We start from the raw sequence: 19,138 nt of genomic DNA on the forward strand, positions 1-19,138 counted from the left end.
TTTAGGAGTTTAAAATCAATGTAACCAAAAGAAATATCTTATAAGAATGTTTGTGTAATAATGCTTTAGTTTATTATTTTATTTAAATTATCATTATCATAATTATCATTTTAAATGTTAGTGTTTTCACGCTGAATGTCACAATATGAAGTGTACTCAGTGCTAAAACAAAGTGTGCTTGATAGTTAACTAACTTTATGAAATATAACATTGTCTTAAAAGTTTAATTGCTATTTTCACATTCTAACATCTACGGTTTGATTTGTGCCTAATCGTTTAATACTCTTAATATTACATAACTTAAATTAAATGCTAACTGTTCATGATAGTATATAACATTTAAGTATGCTGAAATATCATCAGTGGAAGAAGTACACACATCATTTATTTACATGAAAGTAGTGATAACACTAAATGTGGGAATAACAAGTAAAAGTCCTGCATTTAAAATGGGAAGTACAAAGAAAAACTGGTCGTTATGCAGATTAAATAATGTGTTGTAATCAGTCTGCAGAAAATGTACATACTTGAGTGAAGTATACATTACTCAAAACTAACCAAACTAATACAAAAGTACATTGAGTACGGGCTTGGGTTACACACCAAAATACTTTCTATCCCATTGTGTTGTGCAGACATAGGGACCCCTCTAGAGGACGTACTGTGTAACTGCAGGTTTCTCTGGTTTTCAGCCAAACCAGAGAAACTGTGTAAAAATGTGTAAAGGTTTCTGTAAAATGTGTTCTTTGCCTTCATCTTCCTGTCTCTCTGTGTGTTTTTTGGCTGTGACAGTATCTAAGAAAATACGATTTGACTTTTCTCATTCCTCCTTTTTAGATTTTAGAATCTTGACTATACTGACCTGTCTCTGTTTCTGTGTCAGGTTCCCAGTCTGTGGAAGTGAAGGTGGTGTACGGCGTGGAGGGAAACTCCACCTTCCTGGAGTGTGTTCCTCGTTTGCCGCAGGCCAAGCTCAGGTGGACGGTGCAGCGTGCAGAGACACATGAAAGCAGAGAGGTGAGAAAGCATCTATGCTTTTCAGCCTCATTTTTGCATCATTTCTTAACTTTGCTTTTCATGTTGAGCCACTAGGCAGCATTCCTCTGCTACTGCCTGCTGCAGGCCCTGAGCCCTGTCCAGTTATCCTTCCATCTGTGGGTGATTTTAAAATGGATTTAAGTTATGAGAGGTAACTGACAACTCCAAGCTAAAGCCATCTTCTCCTTTTTGTCTCGCTCTCTCGCTCAGCTGCCTCACACTGACGACCGCTCCCTCCACATGAAGCGAGGTTTGCTGCTTCAACACCTGGAGCTGGCTGACGCAGGCACCTACAACTGCAACAGCCATGTGCACTCGTACAACCAGGTCCTGGCCCAGTACCGCGTTCACATCATCCCTAACCACAGCTTACACTTAAGCCGCTACCAACAGAATCTCCCCGGCACTGTGGTCAGCGGGACTGCTGGGTTCCAGTCCGGACCCCATAATAATGCTCCTCATCTGCCGGGACTGATGAACTCATGGGAGCTGCAGCATCCTCTGCATCCTTCTCTGAGGAGCTACAAAGACCTGCACATGATGGGGACCAACAGTCTGAGCGTGGACGAGTACTGCGAGCAGCTGTGGTACAGCAAAAAACATCGGCAGAAATTCCGCAATCTGAAGCTGAAACATGAGAGCAAGAAAGCCCGGGTGAGGAGGAACAACCCTCCTGAGACTCCCCTCTAGTCAGCTGGAGAACTCAGAGACCTGTACAGACAGAAACAAAGTTTGCTCTTTGAGCAAATAATGCCACCTGGTAAAATGACACCAACTTTACAGTGTGTAGATATGTCCCATTAGAGACTGACAGTCTTTTCCAAAAAAGGACAAAGTGTAGTTCATTCTCATCCTGAATAGTTTAGACATTTAGAAAATTCAACCAATGGAAGTAGCAAGTGTAGAAAATATGTATATGTATTTGTCTTATTACTGTGCTATTATTATTGTGCGGAACATGCAGTACAGTGGTTCAGAGTCTTACTATGTAGGTAAACAGTAGCGAAATTTTCAAACGTCGAAAATATAATCACTTCAACTCTCACACTTTACAATCCCAACATACCCACACAGCCCCAAAAATTACATAACCAGGTTTAAAGTCTTGATAAATTACACCCAAATATGATAAAATACATTATTTTAAGTATTCATGATTGAAGTTTTTCAGTTTTATTATGGTTAGGAGGACTTTGGATTAGTAACGTTATATAATAATTATTAACAGTATACTATTTATACTATTATTAAAAATAAAGTGAAATAAATATTACAACTAGTAACAATGATGAACATCTAAGTTGGAGTTTGGTATATTTTAATAAACCCTTGGCACAGTTAGTGTGCAGGCATTGCTTTTATTATCCTTAGATTTATTTGCTATGCAAAATCAGCAAAGTGTTTTTACTACGTCTCTTTTCTACCCGACTGTTTTTTTCACTCTACTATCTCTACAGCCAGTCCGGAAGTTCATTTCTCTAATACTTTGTCCAAAAGGCCTGATGTACAGGTGAAAATGTATCAGGAACTCACACACTGCAGACAGACAGTACATACACTACATATATACACAGTATTAATCACTGACAGGAGACTAAACAGTGTTTAAACCAAATGTTTTCTATGTGTATTTATGTTTGTCCTGAGGTTGAATTCGGATCTTTACTGTTAGGATCTAAGCTCCATACTCAGCTAATGAACTGATTAAAAGCCTCAGTGGAAATGCACAGATTAAAATGGACCTTTGCTTGAAAATGTATTATGTAACGCTTAATAACTCTGCCACTACTAATTATTATTATATACATCCATGTACATTAAAGAACTCTATTTTTGATAGTAGTTTTCTTTCTTTTAAATGAAATTACATTTTCTCTGTCTATATGAAAAACATGTAAAACTTTTTTTTTTAACTTCACAATTACTAAGCTGTAAAACCAAGCACTACAGGAATGACATTTTGCTAGACTGTGTGTGAATAAGCCACAAAATGAAGCTATCATGTTAAATAAAACACGTAAAACATTCAAGGATTTTACATTTTTATGTTATAAAATTTGCTTGCACAGTTATTTTCTGAAATATGATGCAAAATTCATTTCAAGGCTGTAATATCATAAGAAGCCACTGGTGATAGTATGACTTCATTGTATTGATGTGTATTGTTTTTTGGCATTTTCTAAAGATAAGAAAGTGCCAGAACTAAAAAGGAAAAAACGACACACTGGAAAAAAACAGAGGACATCTGTTGTTAAAGGTAGAAATTAGAGATCTTATATTGAAATTATGACATGAGGGCTCTATTTTTTTTCTTTGGTGAATGCAATGCGCCGCCGTATTATTGGGGCATTTTTGCTACCAAACCTAACTTCATTGTAATGATTGTTTGGACAAAATAGAACATTTCAACCTAACAACATCCTCCCTTGAGGATTCGATGCAGGACTGTTGAATTTGGTTTTCTGAAAAGTGTCTCCAGGCGGTGGCGCTAATGAGCACCAACATGACAATCAACCGACGTACAGCACCAAAGAAGAAGAAACTAACGTCTGCGCCACGCTCAGTTATGTTTGAACGGAGCGGCTGTAGACGTTTGTGGAGAAGTTGCCGAGATCTTCAGGGTTCTTGTCAGCGACGAAGGGAAAGCGCTGCCCATTTGAAAGCGTGAACATTTCCTCCACGTTTGTAGCTCGTGTTTGCTTGAGGCGCTAGCAGACTTTACCGCCATCGCTGTCGGTTGGCTCTCTGCTGGCTAAAATAGGACGCTAGCCCACTCGCTCGTGCTAACTTGCGTGGTTCACTGACGCGCGTGTGGATTGTTTTTCACCAAATGTGAGATACAGTTATTTTCGTGTCGCCACTGCCCCCCAATTTTAGTGACCAGCTAACACAAGGTTTGTTTTGTTTTAGGAATGTTAACAACTTAACTCAAGGCTAAGTTGACTTTCTAGTTAAGTTAGACTGAAGAAATGTAAGCTTTTGTGTTTCTTTACACGAACAGGTGGGAATCAAAGAACAGCAGGGTTCTACATGGCTGCTCAAACATTGCAACAGCCTAGTTTCCTGCTGGTGAGTCTCTTATATCACGATTACATTTTCTCTGACTAATGACCGCCGATGCTTATGATGAAAGTTAAGTAGAGAAAATTCTCTCTCTCTTCTCTCTCATTTCAGTAATACAAGAACTAATAATTTGCCCCTTTGAATAAGTCTCTAGAAAATGTGTCTTTTGCTGTGTGATTTACTAAATGTGTGATTGGTGTGTTGTGGTGCTTTTCCAGGCCAACCTTAAAGCGGATTCGATCACCAAACCTCTCCTCCAGCGATGCCAAGATCTCGTGAAGATTATTGATGAATATCCTGCAAAGGTGGGGTTATCTCTCCTACTCCAGTGTTTAGTGTTTGCAACCTGGTTTATTTGTTGTAAATGCTAATGCTCTAATTTAACGTTGGCTGGTTAGATCGATTCCAGCTTCTCAAATGAGAGGATGCTGAATACCTGAATTTCACATTGTGTTCTTCGGTTGTAGGAAGCAGTTCATGGGCTCTAAACAATACAATGACAAAACATACAGTAATGAATCAATTGAGAAAATGTGTTTCTTATCTACGTCATACTGCGTTGGTTCTCATACATTGTTGGTGTTACTGTGGACAGTTGAAGTTCTGTTTGAGAGCAGCTGTTTTGATCAACACAAAGGATGAGTGTGAGATGGCAGGATTGCAGTGTGTGTGGGTTGTGTTGTAGCCTTTATTTTTTATTTATTTATTTTCTTGTAGAGAATAGCAAAATGTATAGTTTCATCCATGGTATTAATGTTTTTTTGGTCTAAAGTTAACTTCAGATATCTGAGTGTGCAGCTGACACCACCTTACATTAAAAAATCTCAAAATCTCTCAACATAGAAACTCTTGTCAGTTTCAAAAACAGAATGAAAACAGCTGACTCGTACACATAGTGGTCCCTTTACTAACCCCATCCATAATTCAAATAGTATTTGCATTCTTCCTGCAACACTTGCCAAGTATTCATATTGTTCAGTGCTTGTCTGTTTGGCTCTCTCTCTGGTACAAGCACAGCAAACTGTTCAGTACAGCCGCGCTGTCTGCCACAGTTTTAAAATGTGTTACCAGTTTCTCCTCACTTTGTGTATAATGTGAATGTGTTCCTCTTTAGGAGCTGCACTTGATTTTCCCCTGGCTAGTGGAAAGTGTGTTTGGCAGTCTGGATGGCATCATTGCTGGTTGGAACCTGCGACTTCTGCATTCAAGAAGCAACGAGTACAACATTGTCATGGAGTTTCTAAACCCCAGGTAGTTACAGTTTACTACATCACTACATTTACTACATAACTAGATCAAAATATGTTGAGCCAAGTGTTATACTGTTCATTAGTCCTGTCATTAGCTCATCATTTTTGTCTAATTCTGTTTTCAGTGGGCCAATGATGAAGCTTGTGTATAAACTTCAAGCAGAAGAGTACAAATATGAAATACCTGTCAGTTACCTACCGGTAAGTTTGTCTCCTTTGCGTGTGCATCACCAGCTACCTTTGGTGAAACTCCACCTCCTTTGTTACCATGCGACATAGATTCGGCTTTGCGTGTGTCTCAGTTGAATGGATTATTGTCGTGAGTTGTCATTTTGGAGTAAACACTGGCATCCCGTCAGTTATTCTATTTATTTCACTATTTAATATTGTAACTTGAATTCTCCTTGGTGTGTCCTCAAGGGTCCTGTTAAGGCCTGCATCCAGGAAGGAGTTCTGCCAGATTGTCCGCTGTTCCACAACAAGTTGCAGTTTCCCCTCTCTGGTCTACTGACTCTGAACCTCTCCCTCAGTATCCTTTTCTTTAGTGTTCATAAGGGATTATCAATAGCCCCTGTCAGACTGGAATTCTGACATTATCCTGACCTTTTTAGGAGGTTGGTGCATGTGTGAATGAAAATGCTGCCGACATTATCCGGATTATTTCTTTCAAGCTCCCTAGTGCAATGTCCGTATAATGCGCATGAACTTGTGCGTGAAACACGCTGTTCTCTGCCAAATTGTTTGGAGGATTAAAAGTGATCGTGTGGGCATGTTTGATGTCTGATGTGATGTAAACAAACCACCCAAATTTACAATTTTGTATCACGTTGATCCTCCTATGCCCATGGAAGTCAAGCAGATTTTTGCCTTGTGGACGCTTCTCACTCCGGCAATCTCCAGCAGTGAGTTAGATGTCTAAAAGCCCACTCGGAATAATGCCAGAGGCTGAATTCTTCTGACATTGTCCAGAGTTCGTGTCTGAATGACGAGACCGTAATTTGCATATACACACATTTTCTCAAATAATCATCAAATACATACATCAACAGGTTTCACTGGGTATTTGTAGGACAGCTATTTTCATTATGACTCACCTGAAGCATCATTTTTGATTTGTTCTATGGAATGTGATTAAATAGGGAAAATGACCTCCCAGAGCCCAAGTAAATGTCTGTTTGAATGGTGAAAAATTTGTATCAACAGTATTTAGGTTTCTACCAAAGACAAAAAACAGAGTTTTTTTCACAGTTTACTTTAAATATTACTGTAATGATGAACAAAATATACCTTATTTTTTAGGTTGACTAACTTAATGATTAATCTTAATCATCTGTCTAGATTGCTTCAGGAAGTTATTGCAACAGTTTGTTATTGTGTGGCTTTGATGCACAGTAGACTTTGTAAGAAAGTGCTTGCTCTGAGACACAGGAGAGAACAAGGCCATTTGTGTACTACCAAAAAGAAATTCAGTTATTCCTTAATTTTTTGTAGATCCATTTGAATTCTTCATGTTCAATTTTGCCTACTGTCTGATCATGCCAAAAGTAAGTTTGCCAAAACATTATTACATTCACCATCTAAGAGGAATGATCACAATATATTCACATAGGTCTCACAGGTAAAAGTAAACCAGACTTTGTTTTCAGATCTACCCCCAAGGCCAACTTGGAAGCTCCACAGACAGTGCTTACTTTGTGCTGGTGGACACATACCTCAAATACTTCCTCCCCAGTGAAGGAAGTGTGCCCCCTTCTCCTTTCTCTGATTCCAGAGGTTCCGTCACTGCACCTTCGCCAAGGTATTTATAGCAAGACGGGTATAATAAACACCCATTATATGAGTTATACTAGTCTGAAGATTTTAATAAGGGGAAAAATTAAAAAGCTGTTGTCCTGCTACCAGTCTGAATTACATTTTCCTTTTGTCTGGCTTTAAAATATACAGATCCTCCAGTGTTTCTTTTGCTGGTTATGGTGTTCACAGCCCCAGTCTCCTGAAACATCACATTTTCCATCAACCCTCAGTTAATGCAGACCCTGCAGCTCAGGAAATCTGGAGGTCCGAAACACTGTTACAGGTAAGACACTAATCAGCCGGAGGGTTACTGTGCCTCCCATGCATGCAGTTTTGAGAGTTGTTTTTTATAAGCAGGAAATTATTTTGAAGCGGGTTTAATGTCTGAGAGCTACAATTGGTGTTACAGCTACAGATACTGGCTAATTTGATCATCCATTAATATTCTGATTGGAAAAAACTTCTTACCTTGGGCTTCAAGAAAATAAGCATTTGTCACTGTTTCTGACAAACGGTCCAAAATGAAGGGAATGGAAATAAATATTTAGGCTTGAAAATTGTCAGTACATTGACAAATTGTCAATGGTTTAGAATATATTTAAAATGCTGTGTCAAGTTTTTGAATGTGTGAAATGATATGTGTTCATTTCATCTCTTAAGATGTTTGTGGAAATCTGGCTCCATCACTACTCCCTGGAGATGTACCAGAAGCTGCAGTCTCCTCAGGTGAAGGTAAGGAAAAAGACTGTCACCTCCCCACATATATCTCCTCTTCACACCTTTCCCCCGGCACTGCAGTATCGCACGGCTGGCTGTTGACTTGCTGACCACAATCTTCCCCACATCTCCACTCATGTCTTTCCCATTTTGGAGCAAGCCCAGGGTGGGGTTTTGTTATTTGCGCCACCTTAGGTACCTGACCAGGTACCATTTGAAAGTTCTATTGAGTTTTGCGAAGTTGTGTGTGGGCTTATTTATAAGATATACCAGCTACTGTAGCCTGTAAATACCCTAAGCAGGCTGGGGTGAAGTTGTCCAGTTTTTACAGAAAATTATAGAGATTATATAATTTAGGCTTTTGGGGTTGTTTTAAATGTTTAAGTTATGGTTATGGGTAGGTAACCTCACACTGTATTCACACTGCAAGCATGTGCATTTCTAGCTGGCACCAGGATTGTTAAAATTAACCAGCATCAAGTACAGTGGCACATTGTACATTTTAACAGAAATTGTTGATATGTGCAATGTTTAAACTGTGGCCGCTGCTAGAAGAACAAATGATGTGCTTTGCCTTGTGAATGTTGGCATCACCATCCCCCCCTTTTAAAAGCTGTTCTGGCTTTAGAAATTCTATATTTATGACTTTTTTTTAATTTCTAGCATATGAATCGTTAGAGTAAAGCTACTGCATTAAGAGATTTGGCATGTGTTCCAAGTAGTAGTGCTTTAGCTTCCTTTTAAATTGTTTGCATGCTGAAAGTCACTAAGTGTATCATTTTTTTGTGATCTGTGTGGCTGCACGTGAAACACCAGCACAAAGTTACAACACAGTGCCGCTTCTGGAGACACAGCCTGGTTTGGAATAGATTAGATCTAGTTCATGCAGCGCGGCTCTTCTTTAGTATTGACATGTTTGAACTTTTAGGGCCACGACACACAAAACCAAAAAAGGATGAGTGCCAACAAAGAGAGGAAGAGAAAATGCAAGATCTGGTATCGTGGATATAAAAATTGTAAACAAGGCAGCAATTTGCTTACCAATTATTTTCTCACCACTCTCATTCATCAGACAGTTTATAGCTACTTCAAATCAAGAATGCTTCTCATAATAAGTCAGTCCCATTGTGGTGTATAGTTTGAACAGTTGACTGAACAGTCAATTAGAGCAGTCTCTCACCAACAGAACCGTCTGAAAAGCCATAGACAGGGGTCTGACTAGTGCTGATGGTGCAGGACACCACAACTTTGACAGACGGCAAACTGTTAGTTTGTGTCACGGTCTTTACTGTGTCCTGTGGACATATCTGAAAGGATAAATGATTAATTCCATCTAGAAAATGGAGGAAATCCTGTGGTAGAAGAATAAATGTATTGATATGGTTAATCTAATCTTCACAGGCTGAATACTTTAGGGCCATCATGGACATTCACAGTGAGACTTTTCACTGGTTTTTGTTTTTCTGCCTAGATTGTACATGCAGTACAATGTAAAGGATAAAGCCCTGTTTTTGTAAACCTTATGCTTTGTCTCCTGGCTGTATAAGTTGCATGTCTAATATGATGTCAGTACATTTCATTGTTCATCTATCAACCCTGTTTCCTCAGTATTTATGTAGCAGTATGTTTTTTTTCCCTAGTTCCTTCAATATCAAAGTATCCAAAATTATTCCCATTGTTGGTGACCTAGTGCTAAATTTCTGAGGGGCTTTGCTAAGTTTCAATGTACATATGCATATACAATGAAAAGTTGTGAGCGTGTCCAAAATCCAAAGATGGTTTAATTTAATGTAATAATAGTTTAATGTAGAGCTTTGACATTGGACAAGACAATAAACCTCAAGTTGTTACTGATGGTTTGCTTTAAAAATGATTTGTCAGACATTCAAGGTAGTTTCTAATTTTCTGTCTGCTGGCCAACAATTACACATAGTTGCCCAGTTAATATTTATATTTCTGAAATATCAAAGTAACTCACTGGGCTCTGGTACTGCTCCATAATGCTGCACACAGGAAACAGTGAAATAACCTCACCACATCTTATTTTATCTTCCACCCCAATGACCTGTATATTGGTGTTTTTGTCAACTCCCCCATTTAAAATTCCTGTTTAATGTTTTAACCACCATGTTGTTGTGTTTTGTGTCCATCCTTTAAGAGTGGACTTAAACTGCAAGATTTTGGACAGGTGATCTCAGCTTGAATTTTACCGTAAACAAGTCAAGGCTTGAAATTAAAGCTCTTTTCATTTACAGTATAGATCAAATCAAGTTTGGTTGAATCAGTACATGTGTTTAGGAAAAAACACAACATATCTAAATTATTGTTCCTCTGCAAATACAGCTCTTCAATGATTGTTTTTGGTTTTAAGGATGCAAAACAAAATTTTGCAGTTATGAGTTCACTCTGTTAATGATGTTAAACACTGGGGATGGGAGTTATTAAAGTCACTATGAATGAGCTCTGTTTAACTTTGACAATCAATCTGCATTTAAGGTGCAGTATTGTGTAAAGATGCCAACGAGCACCAATTTGCAGTAACTTCTTACTTGATATGGATGTGCTTGATCAGTCAAACTCTAGAAATGATGCATTTCCACACACGACCTTCCATGATGGCAGACCTTTTCCTAAAAAAGACGCCTGTGTAGAGTAAAAAACGTATTTCACATTTTTCAGTCCAGAAAAAATGATTCCCATCCCTAAGTCAGTGTCATCTCCTCTGTGTACAGCGTAGGAGAAGTCTCTGCATCGTTCCCCAGCAGTTAAAGATAGTGTTCCAGTCAATATCTTATTTTTGTTTCTCTCCTCTCCTGTTTCTGCTCCTTTCCTCCTCAATGTTTCTGGCATTTCTTTCTGTCTGGTTGCACTCTCCTTTTTGCTGCCTCCTTTTCTCATGTATGCCTTCTTCCTCTTCTTCCTGCTACTTTTCCCTTCCTCTTCTTCCTCACCCTCCCTTATTGTCACTTTCCCACTCCCTCTCTCTTTGCTGTTGTTCTTCCTCTACCTTTTTTGTTGTTGTCTTTCCTCATCCTCATCTTCTTCTCCCTCCTGGTGGTTACGGGTGAACAGCTGGCGCTGCTGCAGTACCGCCTCAGTATGTCCAGCATGCCGTGCCAACCGCACGCCCCACCAGGCTTTGGGACCCTCCACACCTACCAAGTACTTTTACCTTTTCATTCACCCCCGCCCCTCTGGGGCCTCCTGGAGGTAAACCTCAGTCAGTTAAGGTCACAGTCAAGGGTACTTCTCTCACATTGACAACCATAGTTATGCATCGTCCTACCAGTCGCCAGCCTGATGCTGCCAGATACAGGCTAAAATAAGTTTGCATGCTTTATCCTGCTTTTGCACATAACAGCAATGCTTTCAATGGTTTTAGCTTTTGTTTAAAAAACGGACTGGCTAGTGAACAGTAAAAGTGGTTCCTCCTTAATTCCGATTTTTTGTTCTCATATTTGTTAGAGATTGACATTAAATTGTAACCAGATCTGTTGACCTCAAACTGACTGTTTCATGTAGAAATCGTCAAGCAGCAATTTCTCTCTACAATTTGAGATTTAAAAAATCTAGTCTGATTGTAAACGGTAAATTTCTTCGGAGAAGTATCCTTGACAAGGAAAGTAAACTTGGAATGATGCTTTTGGACTTAAAATCTGTGAGCAAATAGTTTGTGGTTTGGCTGTGGTTCTCGCTTGTCATTATGTGGATTTCAAAGGCATGTTTTTGTGCTTAATGTTTCTTTCGATTGACACCGTTTCTGTGTGGAAAGCAAAAGATACTACTACGCTTGGAAAAAAAAAAAGTTACAGGCCACCTATAAACTAATGAAATTATAAGGTAATTTAGAAGTAATTTTTTAACTTTGGCTAAATTTGTATACAAAGCATTTATTAACGCAATGATTGTTGGTATTAGCAAGAAGTGGAAACTTCCTATGATCAGGTCATGGAGTATTGAGGTCCCTCCTTTCCAATCTTCCATAGTCAGGATAATTTACTAAAATTTGTTTGTTATGTTTTAATAAAAACCCAGTTGTGATAACATGGTCAAATCTAATGTAAAGTTTATATATTTAAAGTCATCTAAAACACCTTACTTACTCTGTTAGTCTACACTAGTTTTACTATTGAACAAAAGTCAATTTTTGTGGATGTGCAAAAAAACTAAGGCAGATTTATGGTTAAAACAATACCCGTGTCAGTGCCACAGTGAGGATTAAATGATAATAAAACAATCATTTTAGGATATAGAACAAACACAGACGCAGTAGCTCAGTCAAAAGGTAGCGTGGGACCTCTGTACTCTAACTGAGCCTTTGCTGATTTGTTTGGCTGCTTGTGGAGCGGGCTGCATTATTATTGGCTGCTTTAGAAACTGGGAGCAGGGTGGCTCATTTTTGTGGAGCACTTTGTGACTGATTGTCTTTTCAGGAGCCCTTCACTCCAACAGATGAGCATGTGCTGGTGGTGCGTCTCCTGGTCAAACATCTGCATGCCTTTTCCAACAGCCAGAAGCCCGAGCAGCTGCCCTCCTCACCCTCAGCCCATTCGCACACTCACACCAGCCCACTGGAAGAGTTCAAGAGGTCAGCCTTTTCATACATTCTGCTATAACTATTAAAATGCTTTGTCGACAAACAAGGCAAAATATGTGAAATAAATTACAGTCATGGTTGAATGTTCTCTGAATAAGCTCTTTTGACTCATTTCACAAACTCTTTTAACATTGTTCATCTATGTATAAATGCTGCTGGTCCTTGATTGCAGTGAGTTAAAATGACAAAAACAGAGCATGAAGTTGGAAAAGTATGAAATGGGTATTTATGATGTGGTTGATCTGTGTGCAGGAATTATGTAATGTGATTTTTTTTTTTTCATGCTTGTACTTAACTTGTACATAACTCTTCATTAAACGCACAAGCACTAAATGTTTTATTTTACAGAGTCGTTGTTCAGCGTTTTGTGCAACAGAAACTCTACCTGTTTCTCCAGCATTGCTTCAGTCACTGGCCCTTAGATGCCTCTTTCAGAGCGGTGAGTCTCACCTATTCAGAACAGTTTTTGATGGTGGTTTGGTTCCTTTTGATGGATCTTGTCTAACAGAAATTTCAAACTGTTTGGTTTTGCACTGTTACATAAAGAATTTCAGTAAAAACTGTTTAAATCTTTTAGTTATTGTAACAAACAGCCAGTATAAGGAGTGAGTTCATAGTAACTTCAGCTATGCTGCATAATTTATTGTCATTTCTATGTTAAGGTGTTGGAGACATGGCTCAGCTTCATCCAGCCGTGGAGATACACGGGGGAGAAGAGCAATCCTCAGCCAGACCAGAACAGGGTTGTACCTGACAAATGGTAAATGATCAAAATATAGGCTATTATGTGTTATGCCAGATAATGTGGAGGTGGAGTGGTTAGCTCTGCTGCCTCACAGGTAGTCGGTCCCCAGTCCTAATCTACCAACTGGCTGTGGCCTGTCTGTGTGGAGTTCACATGTTCTCCCTGTGCCTGTGTGGGTTTCCTCGGGTTTCCTCTCACAGTTCAAAGACATCCATGTTAGGTTCATTGGTGACTCTAAATTGCCTATAGGTGTCTGTCTGTCTCTCTATGTTGGCCCTGAGAGAGACTGGAGTCCTGTCCATGGTGGACCCCACCTCTTGCCATCTGACAGCTGGTATAAGCTCCAGCCCCCCACAACCCTGAGCAGGATATTTGGTTGAAGATAATGGATGGATGGATGTGTTGTATCTGTTTTTGGCCACTAAAATGTTTTTTAGAATAAGATTAATTTCTTCAAGGTTGGCAGGTCTGATATTCAGACAATTATGCATTTGATAAATACAGCGTTTACGATGGATGTTATGGTCACACTGTACTGAGATCACTGAGGTGTAGACTTGTTCATAATGTGGTGTAACATTAGCTTTGCTTTTTTGCAGGGAGTCGTTTGTTCAGGAGAACCTACTCGTATACACAAAGCTGTTCCAGGTGTTCCTGAACAGAGCAGTGAGAACAGATCTGGTTAATGCCAAAAATGCCCTGATGGTTTTCAGGGTGGCCAAAGTGTTTGCTCAGCCAAACCTGCCAGAAATGATCCAGAAAGGTGAGGACAGAACAAGAGGAGACTTAGCTTTGTTTAAATTTAAGTATTGTGGAAAACGATGCGCTTTCTACATAACAGAGGAAGGTTCTTCTACTTTAAACATACTTTAAGCAAACAATGCATCAATCAAATTAGACTAGGATAAATTGCCAAGTGTCAAGTTCAATATGACTTTTTTATTGTCTCAGTATCAATAGGATGCTTGCTAGAATCAACAGTTTTACCAGCGTCACTGTATATTTGTCCCAACTGAAGTATAAAGCACTGCATTATCAGAAAATACATACCGGAGCACAGTTTTATCACTACTTTTCTTCAGTGGTTATATGTTGTGAAGTTGTTTCACATTCAAACAATTTATTTACAGTTTTGTTGTTTGTTTGTTTTCTTCCTTTCGGTCAGTCAAATATTTGGTCAAAAATAAATCTTAGCATGTCGATTTTGCATTTATTTCTTTTTTATTTTCTGACTTTTATTCAGGTATTTATTGATTGATGAACGTGTAAGTTATGGCAATAACAAAACCTTACAAGGAAAGTAGCTTATTAAATCAAATGTTTTTCTGTCTTTAAACTGTGAAAACAAAGTTCATCTATACAGAAAACCTGAATTAATCGCCTCTCTTCAGGAGAGCAGTTGTTTCTGGAGCCTGAGCATGTCCTCCACCACCGCCAGCCCCGTGGCTACCTCACGCCAAGCCAAGGAGGAAGCTACCTGTCGTCACGGCAACGTGTGGTAACGGACATGGTGTTTAGAGTGAAGAGTCACGTCTATGCTTTGGAAGGACAGGACTGTCAGTACAAACAGATGTTTGGCACAGAGCTCAGAGGAGCAGTAAGTCCGTCTTGTTCATGTGTGGGCTGACATCTCACATCACAGCTTAAAGCCAGAGACAGAATCATTAGTCATAATGCAGTGGAAAGTCAAACTGAAAAGACCCTTTGTTTTCTCAAAGTCTCCTTTTATATTCTTTTTGCAGGTCATGAAGTTAATCCAGATCATCGCACAAGCCCGACAAACAGCCAAGAGGATATCTGATCACTCCAATGACGTGGCAGCCAATAGCTCCTTCCTGTCTTGGTTTGGACTGGGCTCTTATGATCTCAACACCACCTTTTCTGGGGCTGAGCCAGAGGAGAGCGGGGAATGCCTGAAAAAGACCCATGAGTTCCTGGACAGAGCTTTGGAGAACCTGTGTCAAATCTTCAAAGTCAGATTATTTTTATTGTGACTTGCATATTCTGTCTCTGTTTTATTCCCTCCAGTAAGCATTCCGTTTGGAGAGTTTATTATATTGCATACTTTAGTAGCTTTCAGGCTCTTTTGAATTCACAAAATGATATAGTTTCCAATTAAGGACTAACCCACTAATATTTTATTAAATAATTTACTTACTTTTTCTTTTTTGTTATTGCCAAATGAAAGCTCGGACATTGAGAGAATATAGTTCTTCGCCTGCTTAAATGTATGTGTCTTTGTTGTGCAGCTAAACCAGGGGCAGCTGACTCAGCTCATATCAAACCTGGGTTCTTCCCAGGATGATGGCAACTGCAAGCAGCTGCCAGACTGCATCCAGGGAGAGAATGGACTTATCCTCACTGACCTGGGCAGGAGGCAGGTTAGTATTTCTGCTTTATTGACATGAGGAAGAGGGTGTGCATGAGAGCTGTGGGCACAGCAGCAAACACAAACACTGACATTGTGTCTGTGTTATATGTGTGTCTGTGTTGTATCCATCTTTGCAGATCATAAATGGACTGCGCAGGTTTGACATTCAGTATCAGGGAGACCTGGAGCTGCAGCCCATTCGGAGCTATGAGAATGCCCTGCTGGTCAGGCTTTTCTACAGGATCTCTTCTCTGATTAATGAGAGGGTAAGTGGGGCCAGAAAAGGCCACGGCTGCATTTAATGTGTCTCAATATGTAATGATTGTGTCGTTGGGTCACAGCAGGCAGCTGTTCAGTTGAAAAAGTACTCTGCCTGCCAAGTGACAGCAAAGTGGCACCAACGTGGAGCTTAAGTGTAAAGTAAAGCAGCTAAAAGGAGATGAATAGCACATTGTGGCCACAAACCTAAATCCAAGTAAATAATAACGTTGGTCTATTACTGCTGGATGTGTAAATAGGAGGCAGTTTGCTCACACGGTCACAGCATTGATTAAAATCATGACATTGGGTCAGTTTTGTGTTCACAGCTTGCGTCCACTTACACACAATGGCCAAAAATCAGTTAATGCAGGTGTAAGATTCTGACTTTAGTAGCAGGTAGCTGAGCTCATAAACTAACGTGCTGAAGTGGTCGGCCTCAGTTTGAGCATACATCAAGCTTGTCCAATGGCAGGGAACAGGCCATTCTTCTGTTACAGACGGCCTCAGAAATCAAGTGAAGAAGAAACATTGTATTATTTCCGGTTCCGGTTTCCATTGTTCATTTTGGACAGGCAAGAATAATCTTGTTAAGATATGACTTTGTCATAGAACAAATGGAAATCATTAACAGGAACAAGCAAGTCAAAGTTTGTTGTTCTACCAGACAAAGGCTGATGCTTTAAGAGTAAAATGTCCCTCTACTGCCACCACCTGTCAGAATTTAGAGATAACATATAAAAGAGTGTTACCAGATCTCCCTTTACCTGTACACACTAAATCATCAACCTGCTCAGCTCAGATTTCCAAACTCTGGAGACGGGTTTGGAGAAGCTCTTCTTTACCTTGGACTGCATCACATGTAAACGATGTAAAAATTAAACTGCTCTGTGATTAGTTAAACCATGTCACACATGTATAATATTAACTAGCCCATAAAATGAAATAACAGAGCTCTTTAAAAAGCCTACAGGAAAGGCACTTTGACATGATCTGCTGATTTGATGACCACACACTAAATATTTTATAAGATTTTATTATTTTTAGTTTTTTCTTCTGTTCTCTTACAGTTTGGGGGGCACATGAATGCACTCTGTACACGTCCAGATTTCCTGGGTCGCCTGGGTCGTCGCTACTTAACGGATCCTTCTTCCACCATCAAACTGAAGCACAGCCCGTTGTCCCGGCGGACATTAGAGAGGAACAATCAACCGAGGCTGAGTTTGCGCCCCCTGGCCAGCTACAGGACCATTCTGCTGCTCATGTTCCTCTATGTGTTTGGAGCCCTGCTGTCATTAGGCCCTGTATCCAGCACTGTGCTCATCCTCACAGGGGGGTTCCTGTATGGACTTTTGATGACGCTATTTGGAGATAAACTGAAAACACACTAGTTGAGCCTCACACACATTCACACATACAAATACAGCATGGGGGTGTTTTGTGTTGCACACGTTATTAGCGTGGTCTGCTCAAACTGGACAGTTGTTTTCCGACATATCCACCATCGTTCTTGTTTTTTATTTCTGTTCTGGTAAAAATGTTGCATTATGTATTAAAGAAGCACGACCTATCAGGAAATTGAGATGGCAATGATCAGCTTTTCCTCTATTGTATTACATTTTCTTAATGCTGAAAGGTTAATTAATTTTGCTTTACTTTTCAGTGGAATCGAGGTCAGGGGTACACGGCTACAAAGCCTTGTCTCACTGACAATAAACAGCAGCTGTAAGTTTTAAATCTGAATGTGTGATTCCTAAAGGTTTGGGGGGACACTGACTTCCTGTTTTCAGTGTGTAAAACTCCTTCTTCTTATTTGTTTGGCTCAGATGACTAAAGAAAATATAGAAAAATTAAAATTTTCTACATCTCAAAACTATATCAGCTCCAAATTTTAATACCTGACTTTCTTCATGCTTCACAGTATTGTTTACTAAAATGGAAAGACACTGAAAAGCTGCAGATTGTTTTATTTAAAAAGCTTTAACATGTTTTGTTATTAACAGAATTAACAAAACAACAATAAACAGGATTTAACAGAATATAAATTGTTGGCAGATTAATTATTGAAACTTTGTATTATTCCCTTTGTTGAAATATTATAGCCTGCTCCTGTTCTCGCAATGTCAGTGTAAGTGACTTAGTTCAGATCAAAATCTTCTTTCTAACAAACAAATACCATTTTTATAATGAGACCTTTAGGAATCCTGTTGGCAGCAGAGTGAACATAGACTGGCAAACCTTTTATTTTAAAAGGACTATAAATATATGTTTTTAATATGATTGCCTGGCATTTCTAAATGCAGTTCACATTAAAATTGTAAATAAATAGTGTTGCTGTTTGTTGTTAAAGATTTGTTTTAAACATCATTTAAAGACAAAGGCCAAAACATAAAGTGCATTGATAAGTTAACTGTTTTGCTTGATAATTTTTTTTTCTTTATTCAGTAGTTTGTACCAAAAAAATGTTTGTAGATGTGTGACATCATCCTAATGGAATCAAGGAATTAAAGCCAAACATTTTATGAACTTTTAATATGCATTTCAAATTTGACTTAATAGCCAAACTAAAGTTGTCGATAGATGGTATGACTTTCTTTTCAAAAAGCATTAACTGTTTTTCTCATCTTAGTATTTCTATTACAGGACAGTTACCCTGCTCTGTCCTGCAGTCAGAGACAGTCTGGTGCAGGGTACTTAATATAGATAAAACTTCATGTTACAACATTACCAATCAGGGGAAAGAAATTCACACTAGTACATTTGCAAAAGTCCACTAAGAACAGAACACTGCTAAACATGTTGGAAAAATTAGAGCCTCACTTCAAACCCCACTGGCACGAGTATGTGGATGCCATGACAGATGCCTCATTACACGATGCATGTTCTTACCATTGGAGCTGACCAGTGAGGCAGAAGAAGGCAAAATGGAGCCAGAGATGAATGGAACCGATACAGAGATAGATGGACACGGAAAGGGGGGCGGAGCAAGTAAGTGCAGAAGCAGAGGCGGGTGGTGGTGACATCTCCCATCACGGTCCCCTAGTATGATCAAGTGAAATCCAGCAAGGATTTAACACCCCCCCAAAGAGACTATCCTATGAGTCGCTGGTCGTGCATTTGGAAAGTTTTGAACAGAACAAACAGAGGATAAGGAAGTTGTGGCAAAAGGTTAAAAAAAGAAGAGCAACAGGTCTCAAGCCACACAGGTCACAAGTAGCAGAGGACACCTGGTATCACATTTACATTCGTAGTACAAGTCAGACATTCTGTAGTGTTTTAGTGTTCGTTGTTCTATACACTGCATA

General features: G+C 39.3%; 2 protein-coding genes across 4 annotated transcripts in view; both read left to right on the forward strand.

Annotated features, from left to right (window-relative positions):
* The window catches only part of si:dkey-49n23.1 (semaphorin-3D), a 77,781-nt gene extending 74,713 nt beyond the window's left edge, over positions 1-3,068 (forward strand). The window contains exons 17-18 of the mRNA XM_067505200.1: positions 884-1,017; positions 1,249-3,068. Of these exons, the coding sequence (XP_067361301.1) occupies positions 884-1,017; positions 1,249-1,728 (614 nt within the window). The 3' untranslated portion in view covers positions 1,729-3,068. The remainder of the gene's footprint in view (positions 1-883; positions 1,018-1,248) is intronic.
* A 500-nt stretch (positions 3,069-3,568) lies between these two features.
* Positions 3,569-17,992, forward strand: smpd4 (sphingomyelin phosphodiesterase 4). 3 transcript variants are annotated; one of them, XM_067504841.1, is made up of 20 exons: positions 3,569-3,932; positions 4,040-4,107; positions 4,320-4,406; positions 5,216-5,352; positions 5,477-5,552; positions 5,772-5,880; positions 6,843-6,895; positions 6,998-7,149; positions 7,296-7,428; positions 7,806-7,877; positions 10,935-11,072; positions 12,296-12,450; positions 12,808-12,898; positions 13,122-13,219; positions 13,804-13,967; positions 14,596-14,801; positions 14,947-15,177; positions 15,454-15,585; positions 15,713-15,841; positions 16,904-17,992. In XM_067504841.1, exons 2-20 carry the CDS (start codon positions 4,069-4,071, stop codon positions 17,222-17,224), a joined length of 2,523 nt encoding a protein of 840 aa, XP_067360942.1. In that variant the 5' UTR covers positions 3,569-3,932; positions 4,040-4,068; the 3' UTR covers positions 17,225-17,992. The 3 variants fall into 3 exon arrangements, with proteins under 3 accessions (XP_067360942.1, XP_067360943.1, XP_067360944.1); XM_067504842.1 differs by having other exon boundaries at positions 3,570-3,932; positions 10,935-11,024; XM_067504843.1 differs by lacking the exon at positions 10,935-11,072 and having other exon boundaries at positions 3,570-3,932.
* The last annotated feature ends 1,146 nt before the right edge of the window (positions 17,993-19,138 follow it).

Source organism: Channa argus, chromosome 5 (genome assembly GCF_033026475.1).
Source record: "Channa argus isolate prfri chromosome 5, Channa argus male v1.0, whole genome shotgun sequence".
NCBI classification, from domain to species: Eukaryota; Metazoa; Chordata; class Actinopteri; order Anabantiformes; family Channidae; genus Channa; species Channa argus.

Coding starts and splice junctions, on each gene's coding strand:
- smpd4 (XM_067504841.1), top strand. CDS start 4,069: ATGGCTGCTCAAACATTGCAACAGCCTAGTTTCCTGCTG. Junction 7,150..7,295: donor GTCACTGCACCTTCGCCAAG/GTATTTATAGCA, acceptor TAAAATATACAG/ATCCTCCAGTGTTTCTTTTG. Junction 12,451..12,807: donor CCACTGGAAGAGTTCAAGAG/GTCAGCCTTTTC, acceptor TTTATTTTACAG/AGTCGTTGTTCAGCGTTTTG.